We start from the raw sequence: 15,540 nt of genomic DNA on the forward strand, positions 1-15,540 counted from the left end.
AGTTGATAAATAATAATAAGTTGAAATTCCAGGGAAATCAATATTTTGACTATACTCCTAAGTTGAATCAGCGGCTGGAGAAGTGACCCAGTGGGGGTTACAGGATTTCCATGTATGAGGTCCTGCAGTAGCTTGAGTGGTGCTCTGAGCTTTATCTTTTAGTCATGAGTAAAAAAAAAAATCTAAAAATACAAAATTGAATTAAAATCTTATACAGATTAGTAATTACATCTTTGCCCCCTCAAAAAGATGTCTTGTAAACATTCTGCCAAACTTTCAAGGAAGTTTGTAATATAACTAATTTCTTAAAGCTGTAAATATGTGAAATTTATTGATGCTACTCTAATGTCTGTGTCAGCTAGAACACAGTCGGAAGAAGCTGGTACATTCAAACTTGGTCCTTGAGATTTTAATTAAGGGCCTGACTTAATGGTATGAACTGAGTTTAGAGAAACCAATAATGGAATAGTCTCATATTAATAATCCATACTAATAATCAAAGAAACCAACATTGCATTTTCGTCTAAAGGGCAGTTTTGTAAGGATGATTTTTTGAAATCTACAGCAGAAGTGGGGTATTTGATAGAAGGATGACTTGGGATAGAATCTAACAAAGAAATGGCAGAACACTGAAACTTCATATATTTCCTACCCTGTCTCTCATGTTAGATGAGAATAATCTCCTCATATGTATCAGAAGCTAGAGGACAAAGAAAGCCATTGATAGAATGTGTATGCAGCCACACTGTGTGTTATGGAGCAGGGAGAACAATGAAGAATAAATTCAGGAGAAATGAAAAAAAAATCCGTCAAAATATCAAAACTAGATAAAACACTCTGAGAAGATGAATGTATAGCTCAATTTCTCTTTGGAGCATAGACTTACATTTCCTAAATATTAATTAGTCAAAGTATTCATTAACATATTTAAAAACTCACCATGAATCAAAGGGATTTATCTCAACAATGCAAGAACAATCAACATCAAAAATTGTAATGGCATAATTTATCACACTAATGGATGTTCACATGATTAGCTCAAGATTAATTTCAAATTCATTTGAAATTTGTAAGATACTCTTAAAAAGTTAGGAACAAAAGCAGTGTTCCTTATTTAGAAAAGAATCTTTATTCACCTCTATTGATTTTATTCCCAGTTATAATATAAAGCAAAACAAAACTAATTTATAGCACAAAGCACTGAAGAAACTTCAGAAATTTTTTTGTTATTAATTAGGCAAAACTCTCTATAATGCTATTTAAAATAATGTTGGAAGTTCTGTCCAATTAACTACAAAGGAAAAAATATGTATGTGAATAAAAAAGAAGACAAAAACTCAGTATTTGTGATTAGCTGATAATTTACAAAGAATACCTCATATAATCAGCATGCAGTCTATTAGAACTATTAAAAACATTGCAGTGAGATCAATATGCAAAAATCAATAACATTTCATTGTAATGGCAATTTCTATTTCTATTTCTTAATGAACATTAAGAAATAGAAATAGAAAACAGGATACTATTTACAGTCACAATAAAAAGTACACCATTTCTAGAAATTAGCTACCTAATTCCTGAAATAAAGAAGTTTAGATTTCATTTCCAATTACTAGTTTTCTTTTGCTCCTCAGATCTGACTTACCATTGTCTAAAATATTTTCCAAATCTATGTACTTCTATTTTTGTGCAGTGCTGCAACTTTCATTGAAGCTGGTATTATTTGTGTTCAACTAAGTCACCATGGATAATTGGCATATTAGAAAAAGAAATACTTGTAACAGTAAAAATTATCTTTAAAACACAAAAATGCTGCAAAGACAGTAGAGAGCCTTTATACAAACCCTGAAATCTATCCCTCTATTGTTAACATTTTTGGTTAATGTGATTCCTTTGCCAGAAATAGTGAATCTTTATCAATAAAACTGTATTGATTGAAGTTCATATTTTCTTAGTTTTCACCCAGTCACTATTCTACTCTGGTTCAGGGGTCAAATTTAGGACTGTAGAGCCTCAAATTCTCTTTGCATAACCACTATGCTGTCTCCCCACATTTTCTTATCTTTTATTTACCAGCTTTTTTCTGTTCCAAGATTCCCATCCCAGAAAGCACATTACGTTTTGTCACTACATCTCATGATCCTGTATACTGTGACAGTTTCTGCATTTCACTGTTTTTGATTCTACTTGAAGCACTGGCTTGTTATTTTGTAAAGTATTCCTCAGTTTGAGTGTGGCTGACTTGTCCTCATCAGCCAGGTTATGGGTTTTAGTGCGGACGATCAAAAGTGAAGTGCCATTTCAATCAAATCATATCAAGGTTACATTTTCTCAAAGTAACAGTGCTCTTGATGTTAACCTTGATTACCTTCTGATAAAGTGTTCATCAGTTTCTTCTTTTTTTACTGTAAAGTTCCCCTCATCCTCAATACACACCTTCCATACCGTTCTTTTTAGCAGGCAATTAACTCAGCAGTCCATAGTTAGGGTAGGCAGGTATTATTTTCCACTTCCTTAAAGGACAATACCTATGGAAAATGTTGGGATTTCTACATAAAGATTTTTCTATTATACTAATTTATTTTAGTCATCATGTACTCAGTATACTTGTTTTATAATTCTGATTATAATGCAATGCCACATACAGTTTGTTGCACAATATTTTCAAATTCACTTATTTTTATGAGAGAGTATAAATTCACTTATTTTTAAGAGAGAGAGATAGATAGAGAGAGACACCAGAGCACCATTTAGTTGGAGATTGAAGCTGGGACTTCTGGGTCTTCAGGTATGTGAGTTCCAGGCTTGCTCTAACATTTGAGTTATTTCTGTGATCCTAGTTTTAACAGGCTTGGTACCTACTATCTTTTCAGGTTGCTTTCTGTGCCTCTTTCACATATCTCATTACTTCAGCATTTCATGTTGACCACCTACCCAGCTTATGACAGTATTTGCAATATTTTGGAAAAAAAAAGGTATAATGACTCTAAAATATAAAAATGGACAATGGTTATAAATAGGAAGGAAAATATGAATAAATGTTAGTAATAAATTTTGAAAATATTTTTACATTAGTTCATAATAAAAATGTGTGGACAGTAGTGTATTCTCTTATAATTGGCAAAAATGGGACCATTAGGCCAATTAGTAGTGGTTAAAAATGACATGAAATGGGGATCTTATGCTCTCTTTCTTGAGAGTATAAATTAGTGAAGTCTGTTTTAGAGCCAAAACTGGCAATATTTTCATAAAATTAAATGAAATTCTCCTCACTCTGGGACATGTATGTTCCAGAAACACTGTTTTAAGTACACAGGAGACATTTGTAATAGTTTGCTGTGTTTTATTACATTGCTATAATTGTATAAATAAGAACAACATGTGACTTACCACATAGGAGTAAATAAATAACATGGAATTATATACATAGTAGAATATTAATGAGAAAAAATACTAACTTGACATGTAGCAGCATACACCAGATATCAAGCACAATGGTGAATAGAAAAAAAAAGAGATGAATGGAAAACAAGACATTATGCCAATCTCATTTATATAATGTTAAAAATGTATTTGGAAAATGATGCTAGTTTTTACACAACACTAATAAATAAATAACTATATGGAAATTGATCCAACGATTATGCATTAACAGATTCTGGCATTGTTTTTTGTGTGTGTTAATGTGAACAAAGGGTAAAGAGGAAAGACATTTTAAGTATACAGGATAAATGTTTTATTATAAACTGAGAGGTTTTATCAACTGACTTATTTTATTTATTTATTTATTTTTGCCTCCAGGGTTATTGCTGGGACTCAGTGCCTACACTACAAATCCACTGCTCCTAGAGGCCATGTTTTCCCATTTTGTTGCCCTTGTTGCTGTTACTGTTATTTCTGCCATTGTTATTTTTGTTGTTGTTGGATAGGACAGAGAAAAATTGAGAGGGGGGGGGAGACAGAGAGGGGGAGAGAAGGATAAACACCTGCAGACCTGCTTCACCATCCATGAAGCGACCCCCTGCAGATAGGGAGCCTTGGTGGGGGAGGGGGGGCTCAAACCAGGATGCTTGCCTCTGTCCTTGAGCTTCACACCATGTTTGCTTAACCTGCTGTGCTACCACCTGGCCTCCATCAATTCACTTCTTAGAGTAAAATAAAACCCTACAATTCAGTTCAAAGCATACCAGTCAGCCAAAGCTCATGACAACAGAAAAATAAATTAAAGTATAAATAAAACCATTGGTTATACTACTAGATTTTTAGAATAGCAACACTTATATTAGAGGTTAGCCTTACTTTATAAAAAACTGACTTTTTTTTTTTTTAGTTTTTGAAGTACTGAACTGGACTCAATGAAGGAATATGAGAATGTATATTAAATCAAATCTAGAGGTTTTTTAAATTACGTGCCAGTAAAAGAATCAGTGTGACATATGACAGAATTTCTGAAACTCATTTTGCCTACACATTGTTTATCTTTTTTTTAATACTGTTTTTGGCTTTTCATCTTAAAATGCTCTTCTCAAAGACAAAAATAATCAATTTAAAATATCTAGGGCTGGTTCAGTTTATGATGTTTACTGCATGTTAAAATGTAATTTAGCATTATTTATAGTATCATTGTGAAGAAAAGCTGAAAATAACTTTCATAGTTATTTCTAAAATCTGGCCTTGCACTGTTTTCATGGGGGCCAGGTGGTACAGCTCCCTGAGAGAGACTATCTCCCACAGTATCTGGTTTATCACAGTAGTTTCATTGAAGGACTGGTGGGGGCTCTTAGGAATCAGGCAAAGCAAACTTTATTTAGAGAAAAGAAACACAGGTCATGTACAGACACATGGGGGCCACTGAAGAACATGGCCACTTGTTGAGGTTCTTTTTGCTTTTTATTTATTTTTTTTTAATTTCGTTACTGGGAGATTGATGGTTTACAGTTGACAGTAAAATACAATAGTTTGTACATGCATAACATTTCCCAGTTTTCCACATAACAATTTAACCCCCACTAGATCCTTCTCTGTCATCATGTTCTAGGACTTGAACCCTCCTCTTTTTGCTTTTTTTTATTTTAATATTTTGAGGATCACATATCTATTTATTTATTCCCTTTTGCTGCCCTTGTTGTTTTATTGTTGTAGTTATTATTGTTGTTGTCATTGTTGGATAAGACAGAGAGAAATGGAGACAGGAGGGGAAGACAAAAGAGAGAGAGAGAAAGATAAACACCTGCTTCCCACCTACAGGGGGGGTCTCTTCACAAGCGGTGAAGCAGGTCTGCAGGTGTTTATCTTTCTCTCCACCTCTTTGTCTTCTTGTCCTCTCTCCATTTCTCTCTGTCCTATCCAACAACAACAGCATCAATAATAACAACAACAATGATAAATAAGGTCAAAAAGGGGAAAAATAACCTCCAGGAGTAGTGGATTTGTAGTGCAGGCACGCAGTCCCAGCAATAACCCTGGAGGCAAAAAAAAAAAAAAAAAAAAAGGAAAGGAAAAGAAAGAAAAGACAACAAGAAAAAAACAAATTACACTTTTTGAATACTTATAATTTATTTACAAATAAACTCATATATTTAAATAATTTGCAACACTTCTCTCCTAAACATGCTTTCCTGTAAGTTATTTTTCCCACTCATTTTTTAAAAAAGATTTATTAGTGAGAAAGTGTGAGGCAAAGAGAACAAGAAAATCACTCCAGCACATGGGCTTCTGGGTATCAAATTCAGAACCTCCTACTTCAAGGTCCAACACTTTCCCTGTACCACCTCCACATGAACTATTTCTCCCAGTCTTACATTTAAAAAGCTGAGATTAAGATACACTAATAAAATTTATGTTTTGAATGAGTGAGTGTCTACTCATAAATCTGAATATGGGGGCCAGGCGGTGGGGCAACTGGTTAAGTGTATACACTATACAGTGCAAGGACCCAGGGTCAAGCCCCTGATCCCCACTTGCAGGGAGAAAGTTTCACAAGTGGTGAAGTAGAGCTGCAAGTGTCTGTCTCTCTCTCTATCTTCCCTTTCTCCTCTCAATTTCTCTCTGTCTCTATGAAGTAATAAATAAATAATAAAAATTTAAATGTGAGTGGGAAAATATTACCAATATGTCTAGGAAGTGAATATAGGAATTTCAAATAGAAATCACAAAGAAAATTTTGCTTTTATATCCGCTAGTGTGGTAATTCTAAATTTACTCCTTGGTTGTAAATAACATTACATTCTCTAACACTTTCCCCAGTTGGTTATTTAATTTCCTGTAATTCTGTTCCATAGGTAATATTTAAGTTAATGAAAAAACACTAAGAAACTACCTCTCAAAACCTGCAAAAGAAAAATGTGCAACAAACAAACAAAACAGGTTAAGAACACATGGTGCAAAGCACAAGAACCTGCACAAGGATCCTGGTTCAAGTCCTTGGTTCCCCACCTGTAGGGTGGTCGATTCACAAGTGTCTATCTTTCTCTCCCTCTCTCTGTCTTCCCCTCCTTTCTTGACTTCTCTCTGTCCAGTCCAGCAACAACAACAAAATAGAAAAAAATGGCTGTCAGGAGCAGTGGGTTTACACTGTAGGCACCAAGCCCCAGAGATAACCCTGGAGGCAAAAATAAAATAAAATACATCCAGCGTCCACATACAGAAACTAGTTGCTTATTATGATATGAAATAAAACTGAAATAAAACAGCTTACCTGCCAGTCTACCAGTAATAATTCCATGGATTCTTTGGTCACATACTTGATATTCCAAATATCCAATTTTGATTTCATTTCCTTTAGTAAACCATGCACTGAGCATTTATAGCAATGGAATTCTAGAAGTGTTATGAATTTTTTTCCTGAAATGTTGTTGATTCTGGAAAATAGTGTAGATTTTAGATTTTAGTTTAACATTATTGGTCAAATGTAGCATCTCTTTGACACTTTAAAATATAACTTTAGGTTTTTTTTTTTAATTTTAGTATGTGATGCTCAGATGATCCCTAATTATTTTTTTGTTGAGTAAAAGAAAAACAAACATGATGGCAAGATATATAACAATATTTCAAAGGTGAAACACATGAAGGGACTGTTACCAAGATTAAAGTGAATATGTTCTAAAAGGGAGATTATCTAGAAGGCCAGACTGTGGCTTCTATAACACCGTGGTAGTGCTCAAGTTAAATGGAATTGGCAGTTGTCAAAGGGACAAGCTACAAACCGTCTTTACATTTCCTCCAACTTGTTAGGTAGTACCAATGGCAAATGCTTTTCATCTCTGTTTTCAAATGCCAGCAGAATATTCAAATAAGGGGAGTCAGACAGTAGCACAGAGGGTTAAGCGCACGTGACGTGAAGCGCAAGGACCAGCCTAAGGATCCAGCTTTGAGCTCCCAGCTCCCCACCTGTAGGGGAGTCGCTTCACAGGCTGTGAAGCGGGTCTGCAGGTGTCTATCTTTCTCTCCCCCTCTGTCTTCCCCTCCTCTCTCCATTTCTCTCTGTCCTATCCAACAATGATGACATCAATAACAACACAATAATAACAACAATAAAAAACAACAAGGGCAACAAAAGGGAATAAATAAATAAATAGACAGAATATTCAAATAATAGTCAGATTTATCCATCAAAGTCTGAAAAAAATTAGTACGACACTGTTTAAAAAAGAAAGCAACAGGCCCAAAATGGAAGTGTTTAAATGAATGCCAGTAATACTCAATACCAAATGGGGGCCTCAGGCACCCTGCAATTTCCACTTCCCCTGGGAATACAGGTCAAACTGGTCAATATGAAACTCTCTCATCAGCCCCAGTGAAGTCATCTTTTCTACCTCCAAAAGGAAGATAAGGTGATCTGTATGAGACCTTTCCCCACTCTTTTTAGGTTACTTAATCCTGAATTAATTCCCTCTTCTTTTATCTTGCTCACTTTCTGCCTATAAAAAACTATCAATTTGCAGAGCTTTATGGAGTATGTTTTTATTTGCTTCATGGTGCACTGTATAATTCATGGATTGCTTAATAAAGCCAATTTGGTCTTTATAATTAATTTAGTTGAAATTTTTTTAGTTGGATTTTTTTATTACTCAACATGAACCAGAGTTACTGACAAGCACTATAATTTAGGGTTTGTTAATCTCATTAGTTCTGTGCATGTTTGCACCATTTCCTTTTTGTAAGCATACATCTCTTTCTTGAGCTACAGTGTTGTGAATATTTTCATCATAAGGGTTTTGAACAAGAACTTTTTAATGCATTTTATTATATTTTATTATTGGCTAGAGACAGAGAGAAAATAAGAGGAAAAGAAGTTAGAGAGGGAGAGAGACTGAGACACTGCAGCCCTGCTTCACCACTCGTGAAGCTTTCCCCCTGCAAGTGGGGACCAGGGACTTGAACCTGGGTCCTTGTGCACTGTAATGTGTGTGTTTAAGCAGGTGCGCCACTTTCTGGTACCAGAACTCTTTTTGAATTAAAAAAAAAATTAATTGCCAGCAAGGTTATCATTGGGGCTTGGTGCCTACATGAGAAATCCATTGTTCACTTTTTTTTTTCTCTCTTTATTTTATTTTGGATAACAAAATAATTGTGAAGCATTTAAGTATGAAACTTACTTGATAGGGCAGAGAAAAATTAAGAGGAAGGAGATAGAGAGGGAGGGAGAGAGAGACACCAGCAGTTCTTCTTCACAGCTTATGAAGTTTCCCCCCTATCCCTGCATATGGGGGCCAGAGGCTTGAACCCTAGTCATTGCACACGGCTATGTGTGTACTCAACCAGGTCTACTACCACCTATCTCTAAACTGGAACATTTAATAGAGAGAGAGAGAGACTGCAGTTTCTTTAGTAGAAAGCATTGTCAGCATCTTTTGTCTTCTGATATATTTTCCATTCCTTTATGGGCCTAAATTCTACAAATTTCACATGTTAAATAATTTCATGCTTATTTGATAAGAACTCTATTTTCTACATTTTAAGTTAGCCTCCCCCCCCCTTTTTTTTTTTTTTACCTCTATTTAACAGAATTAATGATTGCTTTAGAACTTACTGGACTCTAGCTTCAATCTTAGACTAATGAAGCACTCATTAATGCTCATAAATGGGGGGGTTAATCTTCTGGACTCCTCGAATTGCCAGGAAATATTCTAAAATACCCTTAAACATCCATTATATTTCTTTCACTCTTTTTATGATAGTGATTTTCTCACAGGTAATCTTGAACAAATTACAATGGTTTCCCACCTTCCCCCTCACCACCACCCCAACCTTGAATAAAGTAATTTTCTCTTGTAGTAGAGTCATGGCTGCAAAGTAATCCTAGGAAGCTGGTAAATCTTTATCTATAAGCTTCTCTGTCTCCTGGAGCCAACCTTCAATTTGATGGAGAAGAGAGGGCAAGTCATCATTCAGCTCTGATTTCCACAAATGAATCTGAAAAAAGAGGGGAAGATGTTCTTCAGTAGGCATTCTTCTAACTTACTTCTTCAAGTCATTTCAAGTTTCTCTTAACCATCTGAAATTGTTTTGATATGTTTGTGAAGGAGATCTTTATCAATGGATAAACATCCCAGTTCCAAAGTTAGAGATACTAGATACAGATACCAGATACTAGATACCTAGGGTACTGTGTACATGTGTACATACAGACATAAACAAAGGACAATTATAGACCTCAAGGTAAAAGTGCTCAAAAGCCCTCTGTGATTAGACCAAACAAGCTTAGCATTCTAGTAGAACGGCCTAAAAGAGGCGTGATCAATTCTCTGATCATTTATTTGTAACTTATGCCTAAACACTGTCCTCTCCTGCCCCTAACTTCATGTTCCCCATTCATTGTATCTATTAAATTAGCTATACAAAATGAAGTAAGATATATCCTTCCATCTTTTTTAAATCTCTTCTGACAAAGCATCAGCACTATAAGCTTTAGAAGAAAAATGATACGATTGGCCAAACTGGCAAAAATTATATATCAAGTAAAGGACAATTACTGTCTCTATGATAACATTTATTGGAATCATCAAAAAGTAAATGCAGAAAAGCTTGAAGCTAACTCAGATCCCACTAAAGTCCTAGGCCTATTTTCTCCGTAATTTGAGGCCAGTTCCCATAAACCCATGGTTTAGATATAACAAATGACAGTCAATGCTTTAACAACTAGGAAAAAGTCTAAGCTCATCAGATAAAGAAAGAACTATAACAGCAGTATAAGAGCAAGAGACTAGCTCACTTAACAATGGCCTTTTTGGTCACTGTCAGGATATCTCATCACCCAGGGTCCTAGACAGGGAATCCTTTGACCCCCCACCCCCCATAGATAGTATGGGTTTAGATGTCTAATAGATCCCTCTCTCTACCATCACAGGTCATATCCATTGAGAGCATAATCATAAGACCTTTTGTGTTAGAGCAGCTTAGAATGTTACCTGCTGTAGCCATGGACTGTGAGCTCAGTCGGACAGGGGCTCAGATTGTACAGGCTTTTGTGCTAAATATGTCCTCCTTCTGTTGTTTCCTCTAAGAACAGTCCAGCTTTATTTCCTATCTACAGACGCATCTCTTTCCAAGACTCTACAACAAGTCTTTGAGATAATATTCAACCTTTGATTTCACAAAACCAAACCTAGTAGGTGCTAACAAAGATGCACCCCTCAACCTTCCTCCTTCCCTCTCTCCCTTCCTTCTTTCCAGCATTCCACAAATACATACAAAAAAATATAGCTACTCACATATACTTAGAGCTCCTTATGAAACTAAACCCGACTTATGAGTGAAATATAAAGAAATCTAGACATTGCCAGGTGTGTGTGTGTGTGTGTGTGTGTGTGTGTGTGTGTGTGTGTGTGTGTGTGTGTGTGTTTTACTAGCAGGTTGCAAACTGGAGAGGTTGCCTCAAGTCATTGGGGTTTGGTGCCACAATGTTGATGATTCCACAGCTCCTGGTGGCTTTTCTTTTCCTTTTTCTTTTTCTTTTCTTTTCTTTTCCTTTCCTTTCTTTTCTTTTCTTTTCTTTTTCTTTCCTCTTTTTTTTGTAGCAGCAGAGAGAAATAGGGAAAGAGAGAGCTAAAGAGAAAGAGAGACACCTGTAGCACTGCTTCACTGCTTGTCAAGTCTCACTTCTCAGGACAAGAGGACCAGGGTCTTGAACCCAGGCCTTTATGTGTGATAATGTGTGCAGTCTGGCGTGTGCCACTAGCTGGCTGTGGAATTTCCAGTCTTGGAGAAACAGTACTCTGAGCCTGGTTCTTCTGATATGATCATGTTCAGTTCATGCTAAGCAGTTTGCTGTAATTACATTCTCCTCTCCTGGGTTTCTCCATTTGAAAAAAAAAAAATAACGAAAGTTTGTGTTCTGAAAATACACGCTAGCATCATCTTATTGTCTCCATGGCAAAAATGAGTCTCTCAAGTTTGTAACCTTTTTCTGGATAGTTTTCTCTTATTAGTCCCCAAGAACTAATGCAGGGCAAGAATGGATTCCATTTCAAGAGCACAACTAAACACGGGCATTCAGCTTCTGTGGAGGTTCCTGACTTTTTATTAATTTTTATTATCATTATTTATTTGAGACAGCCAGAAATTTGAGAGGAAGGGGGAGGTAGAGACAGAGAGACACCTGTAGTTCTGCTTCACCACTCACAAAGCTTTTCCCCTGCAGGTGGGGACCAGGAGGAGCTTGAACCTGGGTCCTTGCGAGCTCAACCAAGTGCACCACCACCTGGCCCCTGGGACCCAATTTTTTAGTGATTAAGGATATGTTTTAAATTGCTGTTATTACTATTAGTTGCTGATAACTCCAGGGCCCCAAGACTGTCCTTGGAAACATCTTCCTTGGATAAGCTATTTGTTTCTGCAAGTGGCATTTCAAAGTTCAGATAAAGTTGAAGAATTGGGGGGACAGGGAGAAATGATGATGATGAGATTTGGGAATTTATCATTTTGTGATTTTAATAAATGAATTCAATACTGTTTATTATTATTATTACCAGGGTTTCACTTCAGTAAAAGCTGGGTTTTTCAGAGAGAGAGAGTAGTATCAAAAAATCTTCCATTAATGTTCTAGTGGGGTGGGTACCACATAGTATGCACAGCAAAGCAGACCCACTATCCAGGTGAGCTATTATGCCAAACCATTCAATATTTTTGAAACTCTGCCTTGAGTATTAGATAAAATACTTTCAGCCCAGGCCTGTGTTCTGCTTTGCCAAGTGCATAACAGAGAGGCTACCACCCCCATTGCCCTACCCCTCATAGGTACTTGTCTATGAGAGGCTGAGTGTGCTCCCGGATAACTACATTGTGTCAGACACCAGGATTCCTTCATGTTTCACCTCTTCCGAGATTCCTTGGCTCCTTCTCTGGGTGGCTCACACAACTATTCTCAAAGGGCCACTAAGCCAACCTTAAGTCCTTAAGCACACACTCCACACCTTGACACCAAACTAACTCCACAGTCTTTCCCCCAACACCAATCCTCAACCTCCCTTTCTACCACGAAGGACATAACACAGCAATTCTCTTCTACTTTTCCTCTCTCCTATCAACAAACATGCATCACATACACACATCTCAATCAACTAAACAGATTAAAGGAAGAGAACCCTAGTCTCTTTTGACACCAACAACATTAATGGCACCCCCCTCATAATCTTGAGAAGAAATACTCCATACAAATGGCCAGGTGATACTGGCAGAAGCTCAAAGATGTGAAAAAGCCAGGAAGTGGGTGGTTGCAGGTTTTCTTTATTATCAGTGGGAGCTAAGGTTACTAGAAACCTTCACCCCTCATAGCTGAAGGGCCTGGGTGAGTATTTGAGTGGCTGGATGTGAAGCCAGAGGTCTGTGTTTGAATCTCGTAAGTGAGGTGCCATTATATTTCAGTACCTGAACCCTCCATTCCAACTCGAGAGTCCTTTACTTTGTTACAATACACCAAAACCAGTCCATGTTTTGCTTTGTGTTTTCTTATTTTCCAGTATCTTTTCAATATTTCTCTTTCTGACATCTACATATGAAGAAGTTGGTATGGAGTGATGAAATTGTGTTTGCATAAGGCCCTGATAATGACAAAAATAAATGTTTTATAAAACATTTCATTTTGTTTTAAGCACCAATATTTGGCACCCACCACGAGGGTTTCCTTAATTGTTGACTTGACCAAGGCAATCTATAAAAATAACCTCTTGCCTATAGAAATAATGCAAATCTCATATACCAAAGACTTTTTCCAGTTAACTTTGAAACTCCTCTGTTGGCTACAGTCTCTATTTTAGGTGTGACTGGTGGATTTATAGAAGCATTTCAGTAAACCAAGGAACTCAAGATAAATATGCCCTAATACTACCCAGTTCTTCCAAATCCCTACCAGTCCCCTCCTTAGTTCTTGAAGTCTCTGATCCTTGCTAATTCTCAGCAGCAGTCTGCAATCTATAAAATCAGTAGAATTCCTATTGAATTCCCAATGACATAATTCTAGGAAATTGAACAGCTTATTTAGGAATTTATGCGGAACTTTAAAAATGCAAAAATAGCAAAAGCATTACTAAGGGAAAAGAGGGAAAATGATGGGGTAAGTAGGGATAGTTTGAAAAAGTGGGGTACATAGGGATGGTTTGGTCTTAGTTGAGATATGGCATGGAAAGGGAAGAAAGAGGGCAAGAGTGAAATGAAGAAGAGAAAACATCTGAAAGGTGTGACTGGAAGTAGGAAGTGGGTCCTTGCAGGTTTTCGTGATTATGGATAGAAGCTAAGGTTACTAGAAACCTTCCCCTAGCATGGCTGATGGCTATGGTCGAGTGGTTAAGTCATTGGATGTGAAGCTAGAGGCTTGTGATGAAATCCCTTGAGTAAGATGTTTCTACTCTCAGGTAAGTCTGGGGGAGGGGAGGAGAGCCAGATCTTGAAGGTAAATGTTCTTATGACTGATAGACCAAGGATTTTCTAGACCTAATTTGTTTCTAACATTCACTTTCAATTTACTTCATTATGAAACCTATTAGATTCACCATTATTCTTAGAATCAAAGTTATTATTAACTTATCATTCGGAGTTCTATAATATATTGGTCCTTTATATCTTAACTCTTTTTCAGCCACCAGGTTCCAGATGATACCATGATGCCAACTGGACTTCCCTGGGCAAATGACCCCACCATGTGTCCTGGAGCCCTGATTCCCCAGATCCCTACCCCACTAGGGAAACAGAGAGACAGGCTGGGAGTATGGATCTACCTGCCAACACCCATGTTCAGCGGGAAAGCAATTACAGAAGCCAGAACTTCCACCTTCTGCACCCCATAATGACCCTGGGTCTATACACCCAGAAGGATAAAGAATAGGGAAGCTTTCAAAGGAGGAGATTGGATATGGAGCTCTGGTGGTGGGCATAGTGTGGAAATGTACCTCTCTTATCCTATAGTCTTGTCAGTATTTTCATTTTATAAATAAAAATTAATTTAAAAATATTGGTCCTACTATTATTACAATGGAATAATGTCAAGAAATAAGCATTTTTTCCTCTTAACATTAACTTTCTTATATAACTTCTAATTCGATGCCTAAATTTTATTTCATTACAAAATATATTTCTAAATCTGGTGTACTACCAAACAGACACTTTTAAGGTAATAATATGTCCTGGATAACACTCTATACTACACATATGCACACATACCATTGCTTTGTAATAATATCATAATTCATTATGTGAATTGTTATATAATAAAAATTAAAAGAAAAAAGTCGTATTTTGAAATGATTTTAAAAGTGATGGTACTTGGAGGTAGAGTATTTGGGAGCAAGATGAGGTCACAAAACTAGTCATCATGGATGGAATTAATACTTTTAAAAATAGCAGCATTATCCGTAATAGTCTAAATATGGAAACAATTGTAGACTCTGGCAAGAAATGGAATCTGCCAGCTCCTTGGACTTGGACTTCTCATTCCAAGAACTTTAAAAAATAAATGTCAATAGTAAGTCACCCATACTATGCCACTGTATTACAGTAATTGAGAGTATGACAAGATGGATCAGTTATAAATTCAACTAACTTTGCTGTCATGTGGTCAAGGTTATTGAATTGGCTAGTGATGAGATTTTTGATAGGCCACTAATTACAAAAAAGTGCAATTTATTTTGAACTTATGTTTCCAATTCAATAAATCAGACAATGTGTTAATGGAGAATCACTTATGGCCTTGAAAGAAGGCAATCTTAAAAAAACATTTAAGAAGAAAACAATAACTCAGCATCTTTGTAAGAAAGAACAATAATTCTAGCAATACCAAGCACAACTAATTATCAGCTCATAAACGTTAGCAGGGTAACACACAGAAGAAAAGAGCACATTTTCAGCTTATAAGAAGAGAGAAAGGAATTAAGAATCCTAATAAAGGAGCAACAGATGTGGCAACAATTTGTGAAAAATGAAAAAAAAAGCATTAAAGGTCACAATTAATTATTAGAATATCAAATGATAAATATACACCCTAGAGGAAATATAGATTTACAAGTCAATATTTTCTAGGCAAAAATATATAAATAAATAAATCTTGTC

The 15,540-nt window shown here is 36.2% G+C and overlaps 1 protein-coding gene across 4 annotated transcripts in view; it reads left to right on the forward strand.

Annotated features, from left to right (window-relative positions):
- YIPF7 (Yip1 domain family member 7) overlaps positions 1-14,422 on the forward strand; it is a 154,099-nt gene extending 139,677 nt beyond the window's left edge. For 2 of the 4 annotated variants that reach the window (XM_060188112.1, XM_060188111.1), the window contains exons 6-7: positions 11,430-11,508; positions 11,642-11,749. In XM_060188112.1, the coding sequence (XP_060044095.1) occupies positions 11,430-11,508; positions 11,642-11,734 (172 nt within the window). In that variant the 3' untranslated portion in view covers positions 11,735-11,749. Of the gene's footprint in view, positions 1-11,429; positions 11,509-11,641; positions 11,792-14,074 lie in introns of those variants that run through there. The other 2 variants (XM_060188115.1, XM_060188113.1) reach the window with 2 other exon arrangements.
- Positions 14,423-15,540: the final 1,118 nt, after the last annotated feature.

This window comes from Erinaceus europaeus, chromosome 3 (assembly GCF_950295315.1).
Source record: "Erinaceus europaeus chromosome 3, mEriEur2.1, whole genome shotgun sequence".
Classification (NCBI taxonomy): Eukaryota; Metazoa; Chordata; class Mammalia; order Eulipotyphla; family Erinaceidae; genus Erinaceus; species Erinaceus europaeus.